This window comes from Clupea harengus, chromosome 8, assembly GCF_900700415.2.
Source record: "Clupea harengus chromosome 8, Ch_v2.0.2, whole genome shotgun sequence".
Classification (NCBI taxonomy): domain Eukaryota; kingdom Metazoa; phylum Chordata; class Actinopteri; order Clupeiformes; family Clupeidae; genus Clupea; species Clupea harengus.
The window spans coordinates 24297524-24321716 of NC_045159.1; the positions used below are offsets into that span (position 1 = coordinate 24297524).

The window sequence follows — 24193 nt, forward strand, 5'->3', positions numbered from 1 at the left end:
GAAAGAGCAGCCTGCTGCCTACGCACACTCGTTCGCTTTCTGGCTCACACACTCGCTCAGGTTGTTTAAAGGTCGCACCGTCTGACGAGCCGACAGATGGGTGTTGACAGGAAACTCATTCAAGCCGCAGCATTTTCACTGGGAAGGCACGGCCTCATTCTCATTGTGTTCACAGGGACCTTAACAAACACACACACACACACTTATACACACAGACACACACACTTATACACACAGACACACACACACACACACACACAGACACACACACTTATACACACCTTTCTCACTGCCACCACTACCACCTTTACCACCATCCACCTTAGCAGAGGTGCGCTCAGAATGTTGTTTTTGAGCGTGAGCAGCAAGCGGAGGCATGTGCAGCAGTCTCCTTTTGAACGGGGCCTCGGCGGAGCTCAAAGCTCGGCGCGGTTTTTCAATGCCGCCTCGCGGGAGATTAAGTGAAACCCTTCTGGTGGTGAGAGGAGGGTAAGAGAAGGAAAAAAGGAAGAAAGAAAGAAAAGGAGATGTTTCCCCTCTCGCCTCAGGCCCAGGCAGAGAACTACTGTAAGCCCCCGTGGAGAGCGCCTGCGTCTCCCCCGGCAACACTTCCTCCTGCAAATAGTTTGCATCTCTTGGAGATTAGAGGCCAGGAGGCGAACCTTCAGACGCCTCTGTTAAGCTCTACGTGAAACAACGCTGGGTTTTTTTTTTCATTTTCTTTTCCATGCCCTGCTAGGTCACAACCCTGAGCCCTCGGTCACAACCCTGGGCCCTCGGTCACAACCCTGAGCCCTCGGTCACAACACTGAGCCCTCGGTCACAACCCTGAGCCCTCGGTCACAACCCTGGGCCCTAGGTCACAACCCTGGGCCCTCGGTCACAACCCTGAGGGATTTTGTGTCTCGTATTTTAAGGATTATGCTTTCACGATTCAACCTCATATGAGCCTCCTTTTGTCTTTGATGAGTCATCTCAAGTAGGGTCCCCACCCAGATTTCTGTGTGTGTGTGTGTGTGAGATGATGATGATGATGATGATGATGATGTAGCCTAGTGTATGGCGTGCATAAAGGCGAGACTCTCTGTCTATCAGAGGAAGCGACTGAGGCAGTTATAAATTCCATGTGGCTTACAGCAGCTTAGTGATTGAAATGGAGGTAATGGGATGCAGGAGTGACAGACAGCAACACCCAGACAAACAGGGTGGAGAGGAGAGGTGATGCAAACCCCGGCTGAGGTGAGGGGTGGGGGGTTCCAAAAATATGCCCCAAATATAGAAGCGTTAAGACAATCTGGATTAGAGGGTTATTAAGGCTTGATAGGATTTCAGGTGGAGTGGGCCAGAAATTCACAGGTCTGATTAAATAACAGAATGTTTGATCAAAAACAGGAACTTTATCTGTTTTCTAGAGATTGCCAGAAGAAAGCTGTAATTGACATCCCATTCCCTGCCCTGGGTAACAGCAGATAGATAGACAGATAGATAGACGGATAGATAGATAGATAGATAGATAGATAGAGAGATGGTGAGAGAGAAAGTGAGAGAGAGAGAGAGAAAAAGAAAGAAATATTGCATAAGGATGTGCAAGGAACTTTGCTGTTGTGCTGTAGGAGTCGATGAACAATGTACTGGACTCTTAAGTTTGATCATTGTTCTTTTGAAAAAATTCCAGACTGATTTGACTCTGGTATGTTTTGTAAGCCAGTTGTTTTAAACTGTGTGGTGAAAGCCCAAATGATCTCCCACCTCCCGAAGGGGAAAACTGTGTCAAAGAGTGACGCTTCTCAATCAACAGAGTGACTTCTTAATCAACAAAGACAGATGTAGAGCAATGTCAACACTTTCCAAAACATCCACCAACACCCAGTACTCCATCTCATGTGGTATTGTGGTATTTGTTAAAAAAAAAATCCTCCCATGTTACATTCATGCATTGCTGTCGGGCAAAGGCTTTAGTGGTTCGAAGAGCTAGAATGATGCAGAGGGAAAAAGATTGGACAGAGACACTATCCTCTGTTAATGATTGTCTGATTGCCTGTGTGCGTGCTTTTTACACTGTCCTCGCCGTTTTCAAATGCTTTCAGTGCGCCTGTTCTTCCTCCAGGGCCCTGTGTGTGTGTGTGTGTGTGTGTGTGTGTGTGTGTGTGTGTGTGTGTGTGTGTGTGTGTGTGTGTGTGTGTGTGTGTGTGTGTGTGTGTGTGTGTGTGTGTGTGTGTGTGTGTGTGTGTGCGCTTGTGTTTTTACAGGGCCCCAGGACTGAAAGGTCACACAGAGTGTTCTGACTGGCAGGCAGACGGAGGCCCGGCCTTGAGCTCTGTGGCCGGCCTCTTTATCTGGCCCGCCGGCGGAGGCCAGGCCTTTGATGTCTGTTGAAGCTGCGATAACGTATCAGATGACTGTGGCCTTTTTCTGTCACCTTGCGCTTTGCATTTCAAATCTGTGTCACAGCAGAGCAATAACAGTGAGAGAATGGGAGAGGGAGAGGGAGGAGGCTGGAAGAGAGTGTGACTCAGGGAAAGAGAGAGAGAGAGAGGATAGGCTCAGGGAGAGAAAGGTAAAGGGGTGGAGGAGAACAAGCGGGAAGACTTGAAAGGAGAGTCGGGGTTTTACTTCTAAACAAGTTGCAGGAAGGTTTCACCCTAGAGGGACATCTTCTCACCCATGGGCCCCTTCACTGTGGTGTTATTGTGGAAGTGAGAAGGAAAGGTTAACAGGTTGTCTGAGCATATTTTCTTTTCCCCATACAGTGGAAGGGGACAGCGGCTGCAAACAACAAGCAAATAATACTTAATGCGACACATCATATATTCACTGAAGAAAGAAACTGTGAATGGAGGACTTTTATTTTGACGGAGAGCATTGTTGGTGGCCATATTGATAATCAGTTGATCATTTCACACCACTGAAAGTGGAATATAATATATATTATATATAATATCAAGGGAAAGAGTATGGTGCATAAGCTGTATTGAGTACTTTATGAGGCATTTTGGGGGAGAAGTGAAAATCACAGCCACAGTCCAGTGTCCCCTGAATAGAAAAGTGCCTCCTGTAAATCCCAAATAACTCACTTCCCTTCCTAGGAAACAAATGACAAAGTGCATGTTTCTACTGGCATGAGGTCTGTTTGGGTGAACTTCGCCTTTAAGCATCTCTCATTAATACAGACACTAACAAGCATGCAATTGAGGTATTTGCTGCAGTGTGGTTTTGTGAGTGTCTTGAAAGTGATAATTGGGGTAGAGGTAACCCTCCCCACACACACACACACACACACACACACACACACACATCAAAGAGACCCAAAGAGTCTCAAAGAGTAATCAGCGCTCCAGGCAGCCACACCCCTTCCTCCTTCAGCCAGCCAATCAGGGAGATGAAACCAGGCAACATGCACCCCAGGCTTCTCTCACCTGCACACACACATGGTAGTGATCTTTATGAGCAGTCAAAATGTGTGTACACACACACACAGACACACACACACACACACACACACACACATAGCATAGCTGTTCCTGTCCATATTATATTTTTCCCCTCAGATAGCATTTAAATGAAACACTTCTATACGTTCTGAGCTACAACTCAACCATCTGAACATCAACATCACTCAACTATTCAGCTTCAAACTGCCCTGGAGAGGAAGAAGGCATTCCTGTGGGGGGGTCAACCCTGCACCTGTCTCCCACAGCAGTGAAAGTGTGCAGCTTGGGCCGGGCAGTGTGCCTGAGCTCTGGGCTTTGGTGGGGTGGGGGGTGGTGGTGGGGGGGGGCGGGGGCAGAGACTTCCTTTGCCTTCACTGCGCCCTGCTGGCCTGTGGCCCCGGACCCTGTCATTAACCAGTTTAATGTACCTCGCCATAGCAGCACAGCAAAGCAGCAGCAGCAGCCGACGCTCCTACCACCGCGGCTCGAGCCCCTAGCAGTAGACTGAAATAGACATCACATAACGCGGGGAGCCGCTCGGCGCGGCAGCCATATATTACTTCACTGCATGCGCTCAGCACAACCCACGGCTGACCCCGTCCCTTCAGACGTTTTGCCATTTTAAGGACAGGTTCAGCTTTCAGGCTTTACGTTTTAACAGTGTTGTTTTTCTCTTAGTGTCTCCGCCTGCTGCTGCTTAGATACTGGTGCTGCAGGGCTTTGGCCCGCTCCTTTCCCCTCTGCCTCTCATCAGGCAGTCGTGAGAAAGAGTTTCTTATTGAGTCTTCGTCCATTGACAGACGTGAAAAGGCTTTGGAGGGGTGTGGGGGGCACTTTCACTTTCACGCCTGAACTTATTTTTTTTATGAAGTCTAGAGCAGGTGGTTGTGTTCCCATATTGGTGCTTGTCAGGTGTTGCTCCTGTTTTGTGTGTGTGTGTGTGTGTGTGTGTGTGTGTGTGTGTGCGTGTGCAAAAGTAATTACTGCAGTCTCTCTGATCCTCCGTGCCTGCTGGCTTAAGCGGCTGTTTCATGACAGTGACTGGGGCAGGAGTTTACGGTAGCCTGGAGGGGACATTTCGGAAGTTGTTCTCATTTCTCTTCTCTGCAGGAGAGAGTGTGTTGAAATGCTCTCGTGAGAAACGGCTGCACCGGGCTGCACTCTCACTGCCCGTCGACCAACACCCAACATTTCCATGCCATTGCTCTTTGTGAAGAAGAGCTCTAACTGCACTCCCATATTGTCTAAACACGTAATGGGGTCGTGATTCAGCCGTAGGTATGGCCTGTTCTCTGCTGCAGTGCAAATGATTCACTGAAGGGCAGAATGAAATCAAGCCCTTTTGAAGTGGGTAGTGTGGTCCTGAAATTACCCTGGTCCTATAAGAATGACTTCCCACAATTCAAAATGGTCTCTACCTCACCCACACATACATGCACGCACACACACACACGTGCTTTCCCTCTTTCTAGTTCTCTGATGTTTTACTGTAGGTAAAGTAACCAGCATTGTTTCCTATTGTCATATAATCCTTTGAGGCGTTTCACTAGACTCTAAAGAATTTCGTAACTTAAATATCTATGGTGTGTTGTGTAATCAATGTGTTGGCTTGTGACTGAGATAGCATTGCTCTTTACACAGTTCTATAGTGTGGTATAGAACTGCAGAGTGATGTAAGCTCGCTCTCTTTCTTTCTCCCTCTCTCTCTCTGTTCCTCTCTCTCTAACCTCCCTCTGACTTGAGATAATGTGACCTTTGAACCTTGTGCTGTATGTGGTGCACTGCAACATTAACCTGGGTATTAAGAAATCACAGTCCCCCAAACATTCAACTGTACGTGTGCTAACTCATTCACACAAAAGGCATACGTGCCAGAGAGCACACACAGACACGTATGTGTACACGCACGCACACACACACACACACACACACACACACACACACACACACACACACACACACACACACACACACACTCACTCACATGAAAACTCGCATACACTTAGAAGTACTTTGAAACAAAATCAGAAAGTACTCAACCTATCATATACACACACAGGAAGGAGTGAGAGGCAGGCTTTGAAGGTTTGTATGTATAGTCAAGGGAAATGAGTCTGTTATAGTCATGTATTAACTCTCCCTTTTTGTTTTCAAGTGTTAAAATGTGATCCGAGTTCAATGGTGCCATTCCTCCAAGGGGTTTTCTCATTAACCGGTGATTAATGGATTTGCTAGCTGATCTTTTCACCTCTGTGTGTGTGTGTGTGTGTGTGTGTGTGTGTGTTCATGACCATGCTGGTCATAGCTCCAGGCTGTTGTTAACGTGGTTGGTGGTGATTTGACCTAAATGATCACCTTTTGAAATTCTTTGCTTCGTTAAATTAAAATATTGGTCGGGTGCCCTCAGGAAATGTCAACCTTTAAACAGCCTTGTTAAAACACTAGTGGCAAGCATGGTTTTTTTTTCTCTCCTACATTTTCCCCTCACTAAATTCATTCATTCATTCATTCAAATGTTTTCTTCTGCCTTGAAGGTGAAATTTTCAGGACGATAACACAAGCCCATTTGTTCATAACAAGAAACAAATTCCAGTGGAGAACTGCTGAAGAGAACTCATCCGTATAAGAGTGTAGTGTCCTTAGTGTCTTGTGTTCTCAGAGTCTAGTGGTCATCTCTTTCGCATGTGAGGAGAAAACATGGAGAGAGGGTCTGTATGAGTTAAACCAGCAAATATAAACGCTTGTGGGGATTGTGTAATGTTTGCACTAAACTCCATGTGTTTCTGTGCTGCATTTGGACAAGAGTGCCACCTAGTGGTCATTACCCTCTCAAATTGTTTTAAATAAAAAGATTGGCCAGTGGATACTCTAGGCACAGGCAAGATTTATATGCTTCTGTCACATTTCATACAATATTTTCAGTCACATATGAGGATGCTGTATAATGAAATAGAAATAATATATAACGACTCTCTCTCTCTCTATTTCCTGTCTTCATTAGGCTCGGCTGGCTCTGGAGAGAGGTGCTCAGGCTGTTATCTTTGATGTCACTGATGATGTCAATGCTGAACGTGAGGTAAGTTCTTCAGTCACATACAGACATAACATAAGCATTCAAGAAAATACATTTTTGATCTCGAGGGAGATGCAATGGCAGCAGTAGTAGTCAGAGTCATTAGTCCTTCCTAATTAGTCCTCATTAGTCGCCCCCCCCCCAATACACACAGACCGCCTTACACTCCTCTCCTTTTCCCCTAATCGTAAAGCTGCAGGACGCGGACTCTCTGCCCCGGCCCGTGGTTCTTGTGCGCGCCAGCAACGCTGAGGATCTCATGGGTCTTGTCAACAAGAACGAGGAGGCCAAGGTCACCATCGACATCATGATGGAGGTGCAGAAATGGGTGAGCAGAGAAAGGGAGTCGCGCTGTGGTACAATCCTACTACGGAACATTGTGTCCGAACTTGGTTCTCCATAGGTCTCATAAACACTTAATAAAGTCAGCCCCCATGGTCACTTTCATTTCCTGAGGTGTGTGTGTGTGTGTGTGTGTGTGTGTGTGTGTCTACTCTACATCCATTTTAAATCTGTTCCGATAAACCCTGGAGGGTTCGTAGTCATCCTTCCTCAGTGTCTCCATACGGTTCTCATTGCGTTCTCTCTCTCTCTCTCTCTCTCCAGCCCCACTATGACGTTGTCATCCTGCTCACTGTGGTGCTGGCAGTTCTGGCCATCGTCATGATCTTCGCTTTCCGCTACCGCTGCAAGTCCAACAGAACCTTGGTGAGACTGCACTTCTCATCCATGTGATGGGGAAGCCATGTTTGTCTGCATTCAAGCCTCAGTCTGTAACGTGGAAGAAGTTCCAATGCCATATTCTAATTGGGAGAGTGTAAGCACTGGTGATCAAAGGCTGTGACTAACATTGTGAATCATGCTGAGGAGTGTCTTGTGCCTGACCTGTGCCTGACACCCTGCCTGTGCGTCTCTGTCGTGTGCAGGACTCGGTGCAACAGGAGACGGTGCGCGCCATCAGCAGACTGGAGACGCGGACCTACAGCTCCCAGGGCTGCTCTGGGTCACAGCGCCACCATGGGGCCCGGGGGTCTGGCAGCAGCTCCAACTCCAGCCCTGTCTGCGCCATCTGCCTCGAGGAGTTTCTGGATGGACAGGTAAGGCTTGAGAGAGAGAGAGAGAGAGAGTGAGAGAGAGCGACAGGGCACTTAAAAGATGGCGCATTGGAGCCTCGTGACTGTATCTTTCATGATTCTTTGGTTTCTTCCACCGGATTGCACGTCATGCGTAGAGCAAAGATTGACCTCCAAAACTTCATCTTTTAGTTTAAAACTATGAAAAAAAAGAACTGAATTCCCCATTTGAATCCACTCTAAAGTGTGCTTTCATTTCACTCCATGCCACACCAGGTATTCACCCTCTGTTTCACGATAGGGGGCTGTTTGCCGTCACATGAGATTCAAATTGTGTAGCGTACGCCTTGATGTGAATCTGTCCTGTATCCTGCTGTCTCAAAGCAGTTTCATGGATAGGCAAGGGAAAGATGGCCAGCAGTCATTTCCACTGAGCTTCAGTGGCTCAGTGATGTTGTTTTAGGGCTACTTTTGTGTAGCAGATGGAATATTCCAAAGCACCTTACAGTCCGGGGAAGGTGCTCAACTAATTCATTTCACACTGCTGTTGAGCTTGCTACCTAGAGCATTGTATGTATGTATGTATGTATGTATGTATGTATGTATGTATGTATGTATGTATGTATGTATGTATGTATGTATGTATGTATGTATGTATGTATGTATGTATGTATGTATACATTGTATTGTATGTATGTAATAATGCTTTGGCTATGTCTCTTCTGTGCCCCAGGATCTGAGGGTCATCTCGTGTGCACATGAGTTCCATAGGGAGTGTGTGGACCCCTGGCTGCTGCAGCATCGCACCTGTCCTCTCTGCATGCACAACATCATGGGTAACCTCTTCACTCACTTTGTCTACAAATAAATTATTGGACAGTCTTCTCTCATGTTGGTGGCAACACACCCGTAGATGGAGTTTTAGTTTGTGTGTCCAGTGCAAGTGTGTTGAGTATGTTTCGGGGAGGGAATCATCTTCTGTTGTGTCCGGCCCTGTTGTGGATCTGAGCTCTCTGTGTTTTGTGTGCAGGCGCAGAGATAGCTGCCGCCCGGCTGCTCCACAGTCGCCGCATGCAGCCGCCGCCCCCCGAGCACAGCCAGGCCTTCCTGCACGCCCACCCTTACCCCGGCCCCCACCGCTACCAGCAGCACGCCATCCCCTTTTCCCTGCAGCCCTCCTACCACCGCAGCGGCCCCTCCGGGCCGTACCCTCCGCTGGGCCACTACCGGGGCTCCCCCCCCATCCACCCGCGGACGCTGCGCTGCATGCAGCCCAACAGGCCCCTGGCCACCAACTGCGGCTACCAGCTGGCGCCTGAGGGCCACCACGGCGGGCGCGCACACAGGACAACTGGGGCTATTTGCCGGAGCGCGGGGCACCTGGGCGCGCCGTCCCTGTACCCCGCGCCGCGGCGCTCCTGCCACGTGTACCGCTGTGCCCCCGGCACGCGGCCACAGCACGCGCCGGGCGTTGCCGGTGGCGGCGCCCAGCAAGCCCGCGCCGGGGCGGCCCACACCCGGCAGGAGGACGGCAGCTGCTCGGGGGGCAGCTACCGGACGGAGCGCAGCGGCTACCTGGCGGACGGGCCGGCCAGCGACTCCAGCTCGGGGCCCTGCCACGGCTCGTCCAGCGACTCCGTCCTCAACTGCACCGACGTCAGCCTGCAGGGCGTCTACGGCAGCTGGTCCACCTTCCGCAGCTCGCTCAGCAGCGACTACGACCCCTTTGTGTACCGGCCGGGCCGAGCGCCACGCAGGGACAGCTTGGAGGGCAGCCGCCCGCGCTCCCTGGACTCCGTCATGAACCGGGGGGCCACGGGGGGCTGCGGGGACGAGGTGCTGCTGCCGCCACCCGCCGTCTTTAGCCACGTGCACTACCACAGACACAGGCACCATTACTACGACGACGGCGAGCACGGGCAGGCTCAGGGGCCGGGCCGCGGCTCCGACGAGGAGCTTGGCGCGCCGACGATGGCGCCGTCAACCGCGGCCAGCGGCCCCGCTCCTGCCATGGACAAGGACTCGCCCTTGTGCCCGCTCACACACCCCTCCTGCCAGTGCCCCAAAATGGGCCCCTCAGACAGGTCAAGCCACGGAGGGTCGGAAGGGCCGGACTGGGACTTGGATCCCCCCTCCTCTCCTCCGGGCCTGGTGTCGGCAGCACCGCTGCCCTCCGCTCCTCCTCCCTGCTGCCACCAAGGCCCCGGCCCCCGGCAGCACTGGCGGGCGGTGGGCGGTTGCGGACTGGACGCCTCTCCGGCGATGCCAGCGGTGCGCTTCCACCAGAGCCTGGACCTGCAGGACGACTGCAGCATCCACATTCACTACGGCCAGGGCCCCGCCGGCTACTGCTGCCCGCCGCCAGACATGCCCGCCGCTCTGCTGCCCGTGCCCCTCATCCTGGACTCGGCGGGCATGGGCGACTGGCCGTGCTGCGGCGGGGCCCACGTCGTGTGGCAGAAGCGCGTGCAGCAGGCACACTCGGAGCCCCAGCTCCTGGAGCCCGTGGCCCCCGCGGCCGACGGACACCGCTGTAGGCGCCACCGTGGCCCCGGGGCCGAGCTGCCCGCGGACATCTGCCTGTACTGCCAAACACTACATAACAATCAGGGTGAGCTCAACCTCTCAGCATTGCACGTACATCATTAGGTGTGCTTTTAAGTGTTATGTTTGCCACTGTTTGTTTGACAACACAAGACACAAACTATTAATTTAAAATGACACGAGAACTAGACTGACCTGAAAACTTCTGATGAGCTGCACATTTTAATTTGTGTCGAATGTGCTTCGGTGAAACTAAAATAGCTGCTTCTGCTGTTGGCCCTGACAGGATCAGAGGAGGAGTCTGGTGTGTGAGAATCTGGTGCATCCCCAGTGTCACGCTGCTACTCAAGAGCCGGAAATGGACAAACTCATCAGCCACCTCTCACAAACGTCTTCCAAATAATTCCACATCACGTCTTCCCTCAGAACAGCCTTTTTCCCCAGCATCCGTCTGTTCCCAAGCTAGAAGGTACTTAGTCGGTCTAGCCTCTCGGAGAGGGGTGAAGAAGCTCACGCGGGTTCAGTTTTTTTTGGTCATTGATTTCATAGTCTATCCATCGGGTGAGCCGCAGACCTCCATGAAGTCTGACAGACATGCCATTCAGCTGGTCAGCTTTTCCGTTTTTTTCCGTGAGGATTTCTTGAATGGAATGTGCTGGTGGTGTGAAGGCGAACTCCGAGACGCTGGAGGAACAGCTTTCTCAAATCTCAAAAGGGGGGAAAAGTGTTTTGTTCTGTTTCGCTTTGTGCCTTTTGTTTGTCAATAACAGAAAGCATCGATTACACTGCATTTAAATAGAAGTCCCAGAAATCCTCAGTGACCTCTATGGATGACTAGTGCCAAGGGACTAAACCGCAGTTTATTATGCACAGTAAATTACATTAACCCACCCCCATTTCACCAAAACAGTCTTTCTTAGGGCCTCTCTGGAAGGAAAAATGGATTGTTTATGGTGGACAGATAATTGCTTTAAATGCACACAGCTGGGCAGGTGTCTCTCAGTACTGTGCAATGACAAATCTGTCACATGCGTCTGTGTAGTGTCCTTCCAGAAAGTATGAAAAACCTGCCCTCATTTTGGAGGAAACACAATTACCTTGTGTGTAAAAAAGATGGTTCCCATATCATGTTAGGCTTCTTCAAACAAGGAAAGGTTTTTATGTTTAGGTTTTCCCTACCAGTGAGTTCAGCAGCTCCTCAGTACTGGAGCCCACCAGTACTGTGACCTCAGACGCCTCAGGATTCTTATCTGTGACCCCCCACCCCCCTCTACGCGATCGTTGCCGGCGGCAGCCATGATGTCATTGTGATGTAATTTAAAGGTGCTCGTTCTGCCCATGTTCAGTTTTATATCTGTCTCCAGCCTACCTCAGATTAGAAATCACAAATGTCCCGTCGCAAAGGTGGTACTTTAGAGGTACTTCTGCAGCTCTTTTTTTTTCTTCCCCTGTCTCTTTCATCCAGATAATATCAAGAGAGAGAGAGAGACACACAAACAGAAAGAGAGAAGGAGAGAGTTATCCAGAGAGAATGACTCTTTCTCTTGTATCCCTTGGTCATTAGCGTTTTAAGTGTAGAGGTCACTAAGGTCTGGGTCTTGAGCAAGTTAATTCAAGAAAGGCAGCTGTTTCCATTTTTATCACACTTTTTCTTTTTTTGTGCGTGTGAGCGTGTGTGTGCGTGCATGCGTGCGTGCGTGCGTGTATGTGTGTGTGTGTATTTTTGCCCTGTAATTTTGTGTTCAATGTTGAAACAAATTGACTGAAAACGTGGGAGGGTCTGAAAATATCAAAAAAGCTAGTCATCCTCTGGTCATTCAATTTCTTTCTTTTTATTTTTCTCATCTCAGAGGGCTGTAGTTGGCTGTTGGTTCATTTACATTTACACGATACTGACCACCGGCTGAGAAGTGTCACAATTAACAAACCCGCCCCGTGCTGAACACGCTGACCGACACCTGTCCTACCAGCCTTATTCACGCCTGTTGCCACACAGCCCAAGCTAAGACCTAGTGTCATGTCCTCCAGTCAACCAGCATACAAGCTTGCCAAAGGTGCCTTTTCCTCTTCATCAGTCTGTTCTCGTTAGGGGGACATTTTAACGATGTCTTTTTTGTAGTGTTTTTGCATAAATGTCATAATAATTGGAGGAAAGCCATTGCCACTCAGCCTCGAGTTGAAACGTGAGTTGACACCACATTCTAAAAACTATGGCCTTTGAATTTACCGGAAGGAAAAGTCCGGTAAAGTTTTCTCAGTCAAGCAGCAGGGCTTGACCTGGATCCAAGAGATTTTCTCTCAGATTTGAAAAAAAAAAGAAAAAAGTTTTACCAGAAACTACAATAAAACACACTGGAAATATTGGGTATTGTGTATTCCCTAGTCCCTTTCTTTGAAAAATGAATATTTTCATAATTTTTATTTTATTTAATACCCTTGCACACCAAGACTGCTAGAATGTGAACAGTGACTCATGTTAATCTCAGACTGGCTTCAGCAGTTTCTCTAGAGAGAAGATACAGCACTTACATTTCCTTACTAATGAGGTTAATCCCAACAATTGTCAGCATGTGTACTTTCGAATAAATTCTGTTCTTCACAATAGATACAAATGGCAAATGTATGTGAAATGAAATGTCCCTCTTGATCTGTTCTGTTGCATTTGGTGTATCGTGTGCCAGTATTACTGGATGTAAAGGTTAACAATGATTGAAACACTAAGTGGTCGGTAGTGAGATGCTAATTTCCATTTTTAAACAGTCTGAAAGTCTGACGCTATAAAGGGCAGTGTTGGAAGGAAAGCTATTAATTGAAGCTAATCAACATTTTTACTGTTAATACTGTACCAAAGAAAACCAGGTGTTGCATGCAATCAAAGCATAGGATAGTCTTTGTAGAAACTGCATTGCTATATTCTGTAATGTAAGATGTGTTTGTTCCTTCAGCCATATGAGTTGAATATTTGGTAATATTGACATATGCTCATCGTCCAGTACTCTTGCCGTTTATAACTAAACAAAAAGTAAGTGCCTTGTAGACAAATCCTCATGTATGCAGATGATAATTGTGTGAGAGACAGTGCCTGTCCACTTCCCAATGTCTGTGAATTTCCAGATCATCTCTCTGTATTCTGTTTTTTTTTATGACCTCTGTCTTAAAATGACAAAAACACAAACCGCACTTTGGCTTGTAGAAAAAAAAAAGAAAAAATGAAATCAAAGTGAAGAGCTCAAAAGCAAACAAAGCACTATGTAGCTAACAATACAATGAACGCTCACTTAAATCCATGAAATGTCACTGAGCATTTAGGGTGATTTTTACCTTTTAGTCCTTTTTGTTTTAATGGGTTTTCTTGTTTGTTTGTTTGTTTGTTTGTTTGTTTTCATTTTGAAACAGAATGAGCTGAAACTGCCTTTTTTTTTTTTTTTTTAAATAGAGCACAGTCCCTTTTGAACTTGAGGGAGCTGCCAGTATATTTTCGATACTTTGCATAAAAAAAAGAGAAAGACAAAAACAGAATTAAGATAAAGTGTTGTATTTTATATATAATAGAACATTTCAGTATGGTAATATGTCACTAATATATTTATTTACTAATATATTTATCCATTTTGTCCAGGTCTGAGAAAATGTAATGTTTTCCTCATCTTTGGAATGAAATCTTTATGAAACTTACAGGTGCCATCATAGATGTATCAACTTGGCTTCATTCCAATTATATGCAAATAAATTATTTTGAAATAATTTGTACACTGTCTTTCATTGTATTTTCTCTCAAATAATAATAAGTTGTAGACTAACCTGAACTGAGTCAGGGACTTTGATGTTTCAGACTGTGAGGAATGGGTATCAAGTTCATTTGAAAATCACTAGTTATTCATTAATTTAGCCAACTTGTCTGAAGCTTTGCCAAGGCAGTGAAGGCCATGCCAACCTACTTTTTTTTTGTCTACCTTCACTGTTCTGAACATTTTGTCTCCCTAAGTCACGTCCAGAGGTCAACAGCAATCCGTATCAGTATGGAAGTCAAAACATTAACTTCGCTGTTTTCATTCTAACTAGAGGCAACATGGGGAAAGCAAAATAAGAGCAAGATATAAGAGTGGTTTTATTGATGAACTGACGCCATCTTATGTTTGGAAGCTTTGTACATTTAGGCAATGTGCAGGGGAGAGGCATGTTCGAACGGCAGACATGAGAGAAGCTAGAATACGAGAAAAACGATTTGACCTTGAACATGTGAAGCCAACAGCCGTGTTGGAGTAACTGTGTGTAAGTGTGTGTCTGCATTTCCCTCAGTACTGCAGGGTAAATGTTTGAGCACTGTATATGAGGACACTGTGTGTATGTGTGTGTGTGTGTGTGTGTGTGTGTGTGTGTGTGTGTATGTGAGACTAGGAGAGTCAGTAGAACTTCTTGGAGCTTCCCTCTGGCGTCAACACTGTGAGATTGCCTCTGGCATCCTGGTCTTTCTCAATGGCCTCAAACAGGGATTTGAAATTCCCTGCCCCAAAGCCCTGGAAGAAATACAAGATTGTATAGATTAACACCATGCAGTTGAGCCACCCCTGGCAAACACTCACTTGAAGTAGTAGATAATAATCCATTATTGAATGACACAACCATTGTCATATGTTACTCAGTTGACTACTTTTCTAAATTGACTCAATAGTTCCACACTTCAACACAACTGTTCTCAGTGTCCTAGTGTAATCTGCAGTGTTTAGACAAGCACCCGACTCGAACTCCCAACCTCGGACATGGGAGGCGGGCGTGCTGGCAAGGAGGCTCTAACCCATGGGTGCTAGCGTGTGTTTCGCTCGCTCACTGCACAGCACTGTACCGTGACACTCGCTTCTAAATTCACCATGTTTGAGAGGCCCCTTAAATATTGAGATTCTCCTAATCTTTGAAAAGAGATTGCTTGTCTCTGAAATGTCCTCTACCAGACATGTCTTCCACTTCACACAGTTAAAAGTGCCCCTTTGGACTAGGAAAGGGGGCCTGCCCCGACAGGTAGTGTGTAAAAGAAACGCCAGTGGCACAGCTCAGTCTGTGCTCCACTGTGTGAAGGCTCTCTTTAACTTAGGGTCTGGAATGCATTCTCTTTGATTTCTGTTCTGCCTGGAGTTGGCTGAGAGGAGGGGATTGATTGATTTGGTCTTTGGGGGCTTAGACCTCTGCATGTGAATAAAGCACATGGGACAGAGTCTCATGTGAGGGACTGAGAGTGATCGCTGAAGGGTAATGTATAGCTTCTGTCCATTTACAACCGTGAGTGCTGGGCGTCAGGATTGATGTATAATGATCTAATTATGACTTTCTCTAAGTCAAGGTCTTCGATCTGTCTCCCATGCTTGTTCCTTGGAAATACTCACAAAGTGGTTGTTCCTCTGAATGACCTCCAGGAAGAGAGTGGGTCGGTCCTGCACGGGCTTAGTGAAGATCTGAAGCAGGTAGCCCTTGTCATCAAAATCCACTAAAATTTTCAACTCCTGGACACAAGCAGGAAATAAAGGATGTGAATCACAGAATTCATGCATAGAGGTGATCCAGTTCAAGTTGTCTCAAAAGCCTTTTTCACAACATCATGTACTTATAATCTGGCATGCCCAAATCCATAGCACTACCACGGAAGTCATTGACTAGTCGTGGGAAATTCCATACACCACTTGGTAATGCTTCCCCATGGCTCACCTGCAGTTTGTTTAGGTCCTCCTTTACTTTGATCTTGGCTGACTTGAGGCCCTCCCGAAGGCTGTCGTAGTAAGCGTCCGGTGCGGCGAGGAACTCCATTCCCCGAGCCCTCAGGTTCACTATCTGTCTCCACAACAAAACACACAAGGCAGATCTCAGGTTTTAATTATGAGATGGGTCCTGTCAATCACTGTGCTGTCATAACAGATTCATTTCAACTGATCCTTGTCAGACAGAGGCGAGCTGAGACTGACACACTCACGGCTTGTATGATGTCGGGTGTGTTCAGTGCAATGTGCTGCACTCCGGGGCCCCCATTGTAGTCCACATACTCCTGTTGAAACAAGTGTGTTCATGAAGACACTCACCACATATGTTCAGCAGACAACAGAGAGACCCACTCTTCTTTATCATAATCAGTCAAATAGCAAATGTTCAAATTGCTAAAACTGTTGAAATGAAATCTGCATTTTAGTAGTGAATGGACGATGTCTTAAGACGGTAATCAAGTGATATGTAGCAAATTGTAAGTCAAAGGTAATTAGAGGTGTACAACTATATCCCTTAACCTACAACCCATTGGTTGTTTGGCTGTGTTGGGCCACCTGTCCAGCCGAATCCTTCGGTGAGGTCTGCGGTGAAATCTCAAGCACCGCACCTGAATTTGTGACCTCCTTTTCCCAGGGGCTGGCTCATTGATGGGCATCTTGATGGTCTCCTCATAGTTGGTGACAACAATGGACCTGAGGGAGCTGTACTGCGTGTGGATCTGCTTGTCGTCTATAGACCAGAAGCGGTGAAACATTAGGCACTTCTGATACCTAGATTGAGAGTTGGACAAGAAGTGCCAGAGATAAAGTAACCGAACTGTGAAATAAGCGCTTATGTCAGTACATCTTTTTAATCATTGTTCTGTTGATCAGACAAATGATGAACTAAATAGTTGACACATATGTATGTGTGAGACAGAGGGAGAGAGAGAGAGAGAGAGAGAGAGAGAGATACCCACCAGTCAGATATTGGAACCATGTCGTCATCTGGCTGGTTCCCCACGACGTGATCAATGAAACTTAGACCGCCAGGGGGCCTATACATATTATGATAGTTGAAAAAAAGTAAATAGATCTAGTAAGTTTAAGTCCTTGTGTGAGAGGCTTCGATTTAAACAGGTTTATCCTGTAGTCATTAATCAATTACTCCTTTCAGAAAACTCATTAATATATCCATTCTTTGCAGAGGTTAGAAAACATCGTCTATCAGGGTGCTTAGTCAGTATTTCACTCACAATTTGGGGAGAAGAGGATCACGGAAGAGGGGCTCTTTGTAGCCAGGCAGGAAGAGACCTTTGTAGGGTGTCAGGTATTCTATCAATGTGTGTGTTGTGTCTCCATACTGGCAGAGGGTGGAGGCAAACATACAGTATAATTAACATTATTTCAATTTGTAATTAGCAAAACAGCCTCTTTGAAACTGAATCCCTGCCTCTGTTTGGTGTTATTGTTTGGTGTGGTACCTTTGCACAAGTGCCTTACCGTTTGAAGGATGGCATATTTGACTTTTCCGTTAGTGTCCTGTTCCACCCAAGGGCCTTTTACAATGGCAGCACCTCTTTCCTGAGCTGTCTGTAAATATTTAAGTAACAGATCATAGTTACAGCCTCAGCACAGGTTTTAAGTGCAACATAGTGCAAGCATGGAAGTTCATATCTGGAGAATTTGGTGAACAAGAAGTCTCTCCTTCTGAAATCAGTTCTGCAATCAAACTATCCCTTGTCTGATCTGGCCTGTCAAATAAAAGGGTTTTCAACTAATGTATCCATGGCAACTAAGATTACCTTAACTAAGAAGTCACAGTCCTCCACCTGAAAGGCGATGTCTTTCACCCCATCACCATGTTTCATCAGGTGTTCTCCCATTTCTGAGGAGCAAAGATTTATAAAGGGTCATTTTCTGGCAGTTTAGTAAATGCACTGAAAAGTATGCACTCAGAGAGAAGAGATGTAAAAGCACAAAAAACCAACCCTCATTCCCGGGATTTAGAGGGGACTCGAAGACAAACATGATCTGTGGGGACCAAAAAAAAGAAATGAAAAATATAACTTCATATTTGAATGAGCCTTGAGTAAACATGTCTGTTGAGTGTCCTGGTGGTGGTGTGTGATAGGCAGGGCAGTGGTACTGAAGGAGAACACACCTTATCCTGTTTTATGACATGAGACACCACTTCTCTGCTGCCGGTCTCCAGGCCCTTGTACGCCAACAGCTCGAAGCCCATCTTATCACAGTAGAACGAAGCAGCCTAAGAAGACAACATGGAGTGAGATAGATTCAATTAAAGTGTAAATTCACCAATAGCTCTGAGTCTAAAGCCACACACTGCGTCATTTGGAAAAGTGGGCAAGCAGCTGGGGGGTGGGCGTGGGGGTGGGGCTGCGTAATCTCCTGTGAATGATGAGTCTCTATTGACCAATGAAAAGGAGACTCACACCTGAGGGAGGGGGCTGGGGAGGTGTACTGCCCATTTCATGATGTAGATAAGTCCCAAATGATTGACTCTACATCAGCATCTGCCTTTCAAGGTTCAGGATGATTTAAAACGGTGGGTGGCGTTTGAGCCATTTTCAACCCACAACATGCAGTTCTTTGTAAAAATGTTAGTTTTGTCAGTATCAACAACCGCATTGATGTGTTACATCACAGTACAGTCATATCGTTTAGTTCATGCATGTTCACTGGGTGTCTGCCAACATTACAAACAGACTTGCATCAGATGGACGACACAGTTTCAACAATTTCGCAATTTCAATTTCAACATATTTCCCTGTAGTTATTTACTTAAACCACACATGGTATTCTAAGAAAGAACTAAATCATGTCTCTACCAACTCTGATGATGAGGGAGTCTTTGGTTGGTTTTACAAATGCAAGGTCAGTAAGCTAAACTCATTGGTATTATTTGAATAGTCTCCATATAAAGTCTTGACAGTAAGCAGTTTTGGAAAGCTCAGCATGAATTATTACCTGTTTGGCATTGCCCACCCAGAAGGTCAGATGATGAAATCTCAGAAATCGGCCCCTCTCTGGCTAGAACGGTAAATGACAAATATTCCCTTAGTATGTGCGTCGTAATGGCGTTGTCAGAAATGTGATGAATATGAATAGTCATAACACAGGTGTCTTTGAGGAATAATTCCAAATGATCTACCTTTTCTCCCTTGTCAGTGTAGGAAGTCTGAAGGAACAAAGACGTTTGTTTTAAAGCATGAGTTATCACAGGAATAATGAGTGTGATGAACAATGCACGATTTTCTCTCTTTTAAATATTCTTTTATAATTCACAGCTACAAACTGACACCCCATAATTATACATTAGCTAGTCATTATGAGGAAACATTTCTTACAAAGCTCTCTGCTTTTAAGCCACTTATCACATGTTATCAGAATAGATAATAGACAATAGATGGAGGTGAAGTGCCCTAGGATTAGTAGGTTTCAGAGATGCTATGTTATTTCAGGCATTGGCACCTACTCACCATGATGTTGACCGTGATGGGGACCTGTGACGATCAAGAGGCACCAGAATGATCTAAAGCGATTGCCAGGGACATGTGCCCGCAGATAAGTAGTGGCCAAAGGCCCCCTGATGATTGGCCTGTGGGTCAACACCCCTCTGTCCTGTGTTCAACCCCACCCCCTTGCCATAGGTGATCTCCAGAGGTGCTGCCGTCACATCCACCTCATGTTTGCCAGGCATTGTCATCTAGCCAGCGCCATATTGATTCTTGTCATTTCCTTATTTGGGATGACAAATGCTTTCCTGATCTAAGGTCATTTTCTGCAGGGAAAAAAAGGGGGGGGGGGGGCATTGAGAAGGTTCTTCAGTCTATTTCAGTTCAGTTAGACCGGCAGACCTGTAGACATGTAAGGCTATTCTCAGGGTCTCCATGGTGGTGGAATGAGCCAGTGAATGGCCCAGCTCTGTCTAGATCGGCCCAGCCCTTCCTCAACAACCCAAACATTTAATTTCTCCAACCCCTAAGCCTTAAACATTTTTTTTATTGATTTGTTCCTGGTTGCATGTAACGTTTTGTGTAGAGTTATAACACATTTGATTGATTTACATTTGGCGGTTTGCATAGAATATTAAAACACTTGTAAATTGAAAGCCATAAAGCCATCTGGCTGCCAGATGAATAGATGTAAATATGAGAAACCCATAATATTGCATTTTAAAAGTAATCGTAGCCTGCGGGTTGTCTGTGCCTGTCTCAGTATTGACATTAGACACTGTAGTATGAGAATATGGTCACTATTTCAATTCTGCCACTAGAGGGAAGTGCAGTACAGCTCCTAAACACACAACAACAGACCTGATACACTGGCACTTGAACCTAAGTAACTTTACAGTTAACAGTTAACAGTAACTTTGACTTGTGTCAAACAAATGCAAACAGTGATCTTGTTTACCCATAATTCATTGAAGAAAGAAACGGTGCTCATCTCTTGTACTGGCCATTCTGTTTTCATTCTGTCTTCAAACAACGTGCAGCATTTACAAAAGACAACTCTTAGAAATATTCAATTAGAATACTTAAACTTCTAGGTACTTTTGCTTCCCTATCTGGTATCAAATGTGGTTACTTATTAATTATACATCCTGATAGTGAATTGTAATTTGTTAAGAGGGTGCTCTCGGGCCCCAAAGGAGTCAAATGTCATAAGCCAAATATACAGAGGAAAGGTGAAAGCTGCCCTATCTGCTGACTGGTAAGAAGAGCGTCTGAGGTCAGACAGCAGTGATGATTAGAAAGAAGGCTGTCGAAACGAAAATAGCACCAGCACTAACTACAACACTGTAAACTGAAAACTAGTCCATACATTGTCACGTACACACATATACACATCCTGTCGGATCAGATCTCACACACAGACACAATGCCTTGCACATGTTAGTTTTGTTCCTCGGCTTCGGCTATGACTCTTATTGTCAAAGTAATACTCTCAATCTTATGAATGTTGTAGAAAGTAGAGAGTGTGTTCTGAAACTTCAAATCAGAATGTCCTCTGTAAGTGTTTTTTGCTTATCTAATGTTTGTCTGTGTCACAATAGGCAGGGCAAACAATCATGGATTGCACTGATTATATGCTATACAAATCTCACTGTCTCCTCCAAAATTAGAAGCTACTTTTGAAATAAAATGAATCATTTTGGAATAGTAAGGTCTACACTTTTAGTAATCTGAAAAAAGGATTGAACAAAATGTTTATTTTTCTGGTTGGTTATTTTTGATAATAAATTTTGAGGAAAGGTTGGCTAAATGACAAAAAATAGACAACCAAATTCCCTCTAGCTTGGAACAAAATATGTATCGTGCTAGATCAAACTAGTAATGTCCAGGGTATGGGAAAGGCCGTCTCTTTAACAGAACATTAGGGAATTTCTTGATACGACCAACTCTCCATGCAGCGAAGCATGTGATCAGATTGTGCCGCGCTGTGATTTTCTATTGGCTGTGGTATATTGCCTATGCTGCGTTCCTGTGTTTGTCAAAATGTTGGTACGGACAGGTCAGCAGCACGTTATCCGAGAATTCAGATTTAAACCAATAATGAAAGATACCAATGGCAGCGCGTAGTATAACACTTTAAAAAATTGTTTGCATATATTTTGCTTTTAGGTAATGCATATATTTGTATCCAGAGATCTTGCGGGGAGTGGACTAATTTCCTAGGCTACTGTAAATATTTTACTATTAAACGTTTTACTACTAAACATATTGTTGCATAAAATCAATCTTGCTTAATTAAAAAACGCAATGTGACAATCGTTTGCGATATCCGAGTTTTCAAACTTGCAGCCTTCATTGCTCTGAGAACGTGTGAACGCAGCATTCAATCTCACCAAAGGGCTCTTCCTCACATTGGTTTAGGATTGGCTTTGGTGTGGGTGTGTTCCTACCATTCAGGCAGCGTACGTAAATCGCAACACGTACAGCTGACACATGACTTCAGCTGTTAAACTCTCGAGTGCTATTGGCAGAGAGGACTGAAAGATTACATTGAAAATCTTTGCTATTGGTCAAAAAATTCAGGTTTCGTTTTTCGCGACTGGTTGTAATTGCAAGTGAATGCGGAAGTTGTGGAGTGTACTGAGTCACCGTTGTATCAGCTGATTCTTTCTGAGTGAGTAGCTCGATTGTGTGTTATTTTATATAATTTCACAATGTAATTTTTCGCATTTACCAGTCTTGTTGGACAGTAACCGTACAGTGTTAAGAGACGCATGGGTATCGCAAATTTTACTATTTAACAACGAGTTCGTGAGCGAGGGTTCTCCACCATTGCTACATTCAGCTATCGAATGATGGCTAGCGTAGCCGCCTAGCACATTCGACTAGTAAAGAAGTCCGGCTTAGCGCACGACTCGCCTTCCACAAATGGAACCGGCATGTCAAGAGTCTTTTCATTGACTTCCCGCTGTTTCGTGGCGTGGTTGATTAACGATTGGAATGCTGTATCTCCATGAGTCGAATTCATTCCACCCTCCGTTTCCCACTTGAGCGACTATTAGTCGTTTAAAATACCGCTTTTGCCCAGTGGTAGCCACAACATGTTATTGTCGAATTGGCAATGAATACTAGTTTATTAAGCGTGCTATCGCTAACAGCTAAACAATACTGGTGTGCATAGATAGCCACTGCTACCACATACCATTGTATGGGTGGACTGTGAAATGCATTACTTCACCATTTGAGAGAAAGGTTAATGTTAGTGGGAAACATGGGAATGGCGCCAGCTTAGTTAGATGCAAATTGTTGTTGGGCGTCTTAATTTGGGATGTGCATTTTGGTCACATCCTCGACAGATAAAACGGGCAAGTACCCCTACTCGAGTACTCGTGTTCTTGGGGCTGGGGGTTTGATCTTGTTACAAGTGTAATTAAATCACCAGCAAAATATTTGGCGACCATTTCGGCGGTGGTAACAGACGTTGACATTTTGTGTTTAAATGCGAGGTGATGGTGCATTGTACTAGCAACTTATCTAGCAAGGTAGTAGTTGTAGCAGCTGCAATTCTGTATGACAGCTTTGCGCTGCATAACTTGCACTGCACTGTTTTACAACTGTGTTCAATTTCGTCAAAGTGCTTACATACCTCACTATGCGTTTTCAAAGCTATTGTTAGCTATCATGTGCTACAAAGTACTGTCTATTTTGTTTGTTCATTCTCTGTCACAAAAAATAACCTGTGTTTTCGGCGTCAAGCGTTGCCAAGCAACGAATAGTGTCACTCTGCAGCCAAGTTGAGTGAGAGAGGCTATTTGTGCACATTCGTTTGTACTCACCTGTCTTTACATTGCACGTTAATTTGTACATTCCCCTTCCTCAATTTGCCCCATTTCATCGCTTCATAGATAACAAATGTGGCATTATAAAAATCGATGTCTGCAATTCTGCTCTCTCGCTTTGAATGAATGGAATGTTGACGTTCTACAATTCAAGTGCTGAAGAATATCAAACATGGAGTGATTACTAGCTGTGAATATGGAATGACTCTTGTCCAGTCAGAAATGAATACATCGTTCAACTGGATCTACAACTCTTGGGCAGGGCTAGAGTAGATTTGTATGATGGGTAACTCACGTAGTAGCGCCAGTGACCGTGGCGATTTGTTTTGGAATGTTTACACAACTCATTACCATGTGCAAAGAGGAAAGGGTCCCCAACTGAAGGGAAACACACTCGCTATGTAGTTTGAAATAAAACTTCATTAATTTTTGCACGGTGTCAATCTGGGCAGTGCAACTTGTGCAGCAATGCATCGGCTGAAATGTCTAATTGATGGGCAACGATCATGTTACAGGTCAGACTGCACTTAAAATAGCTCTTATCCATGACGCTCGTCACCAGCAGAGGATCTGCGCCTCTGCTGCTAACAGGTATTTGCAGACGTGTGTAGGTAACATAAGTCATAATATTAAATTCAATGAAGAACTGCAAAGACAGTGCGGGGTATGTGCCCACTTGTGAATGATTTGACATGAACATATTGAGGATAGAATTTTGCATTTGATCTTATCTTCAGTCTACAAGAGACAGTTTTGGGGTTTATTTCTGGTACATGCAAAGCAGTTTCCATCATCAGTGGATCGAAACCATCTCTGTGGTGCAAGAAAAAAAGGTGCAATTTTCACACTTGCAGACCACTTCTTGAAAAGCAGCTCTTGATAGCTGACTCATCTCTCACTCTTTAGCTTGGAGGAATGAGAGCCATATCATATCATATGATGTGAGGGAAGCCCTTTGCCAGCTGCAGTGATTCCTTGAATATGTGTGGTTAGTTAGTTATATTGCAATCAATATGTTCTCTGTGGTG

General features: G+C 45.5%; 3 protein-coding genes across 3 annotated transcripts in view; 2 read left to right on the forward strand and 1 right to left on the reverse strand.

Moving 5' to 3' along the window:
* LOC105896055 (E3 ubiquitin-protein ligase RNF43) overlaps positions 1 to 13871 on the forward strand; it is a 75441-nt gene extending 61570 nt beyond the window's left edge. Inside the window, exons 3-9 of the mRNA XM_031572424.2 lie at positions 6433 to 6507; positions 6698 to 6832; positions 7111 to 7212; positions 7431 to 7601; positions 8311 to 8413; positions 8608 to 10188; positions 10408 to 13871. Of these exons, the coding sequence (XP_031428284.1) occupies positions 6433 to 6507; positions 6698 to 6832; positions 7111 to 7212; positions 7431 to 7601; positions 8311 to 8413; positions 8608 to 10188; positions 10408 to 10433 (2193 nt within the window). The 3' untranslated portion in view covers positions 10434 to 13871. The remainder of the gene's footprint in view (positions 1 to 6432; positions 6508 to 6697; positions 6833 to 7110; positions 7213 to 7430; positions 7602 to 8310; positions 8414 to 8607; positions 10189 to 10407) is intronic.
* Positions 13872 to 14205: 334 nt separating this feature from the next.
* Positions 14206 to 19483, reverse strand: hpda (4-hydroxyphenylpyruvate dioxygenase a). The gene is made up of 14 exons (XM_012822809.3): positions 19351 to 19483; positions 19023 to 19049; positions 18839 to 18901; positions 18012 to 18116; positions 17839 to 17881; positions 17653 to 17735; positions 17351 to 17440; positions 17104 to 17210; positions 16828 to 16905; positions 16477 to 16639; positions 16081 to 16152; positions 15819 to 15941; positions 15500 to 15616; positions 14206 to 14638 (listed from the first exon to the last, which is right to left on the reverse strand). Exons 1-14 carry the CDS (start codon positions 19351 to 19353, stop codon positions 14525 to 14527), a joined length of 1188 nt encoding a protein of 395 aa, XP_012678263.1. The 5' UTR covers positions 19354 to 19483; the 3' UTR covers positions 14206 to 14524.
* Positions 19484 to 21827: 2344 nt separating this feature from the next.
* Positions 21828 to 24193, forward strand: part of mtmr4 (myotubularin related protein 4) — a 53848-nt gene continuing 51482 nt past the window's right edge. Inside the window, exon 1 of the mRNA XM_031572421.2 lies at positions 21828 to 22000. The gene's annotated coding sequence lies outside the window, so the exon portion shown is untranslated. The remainder of the gene's footprint in view (positions 22001 to 24193) is intronic.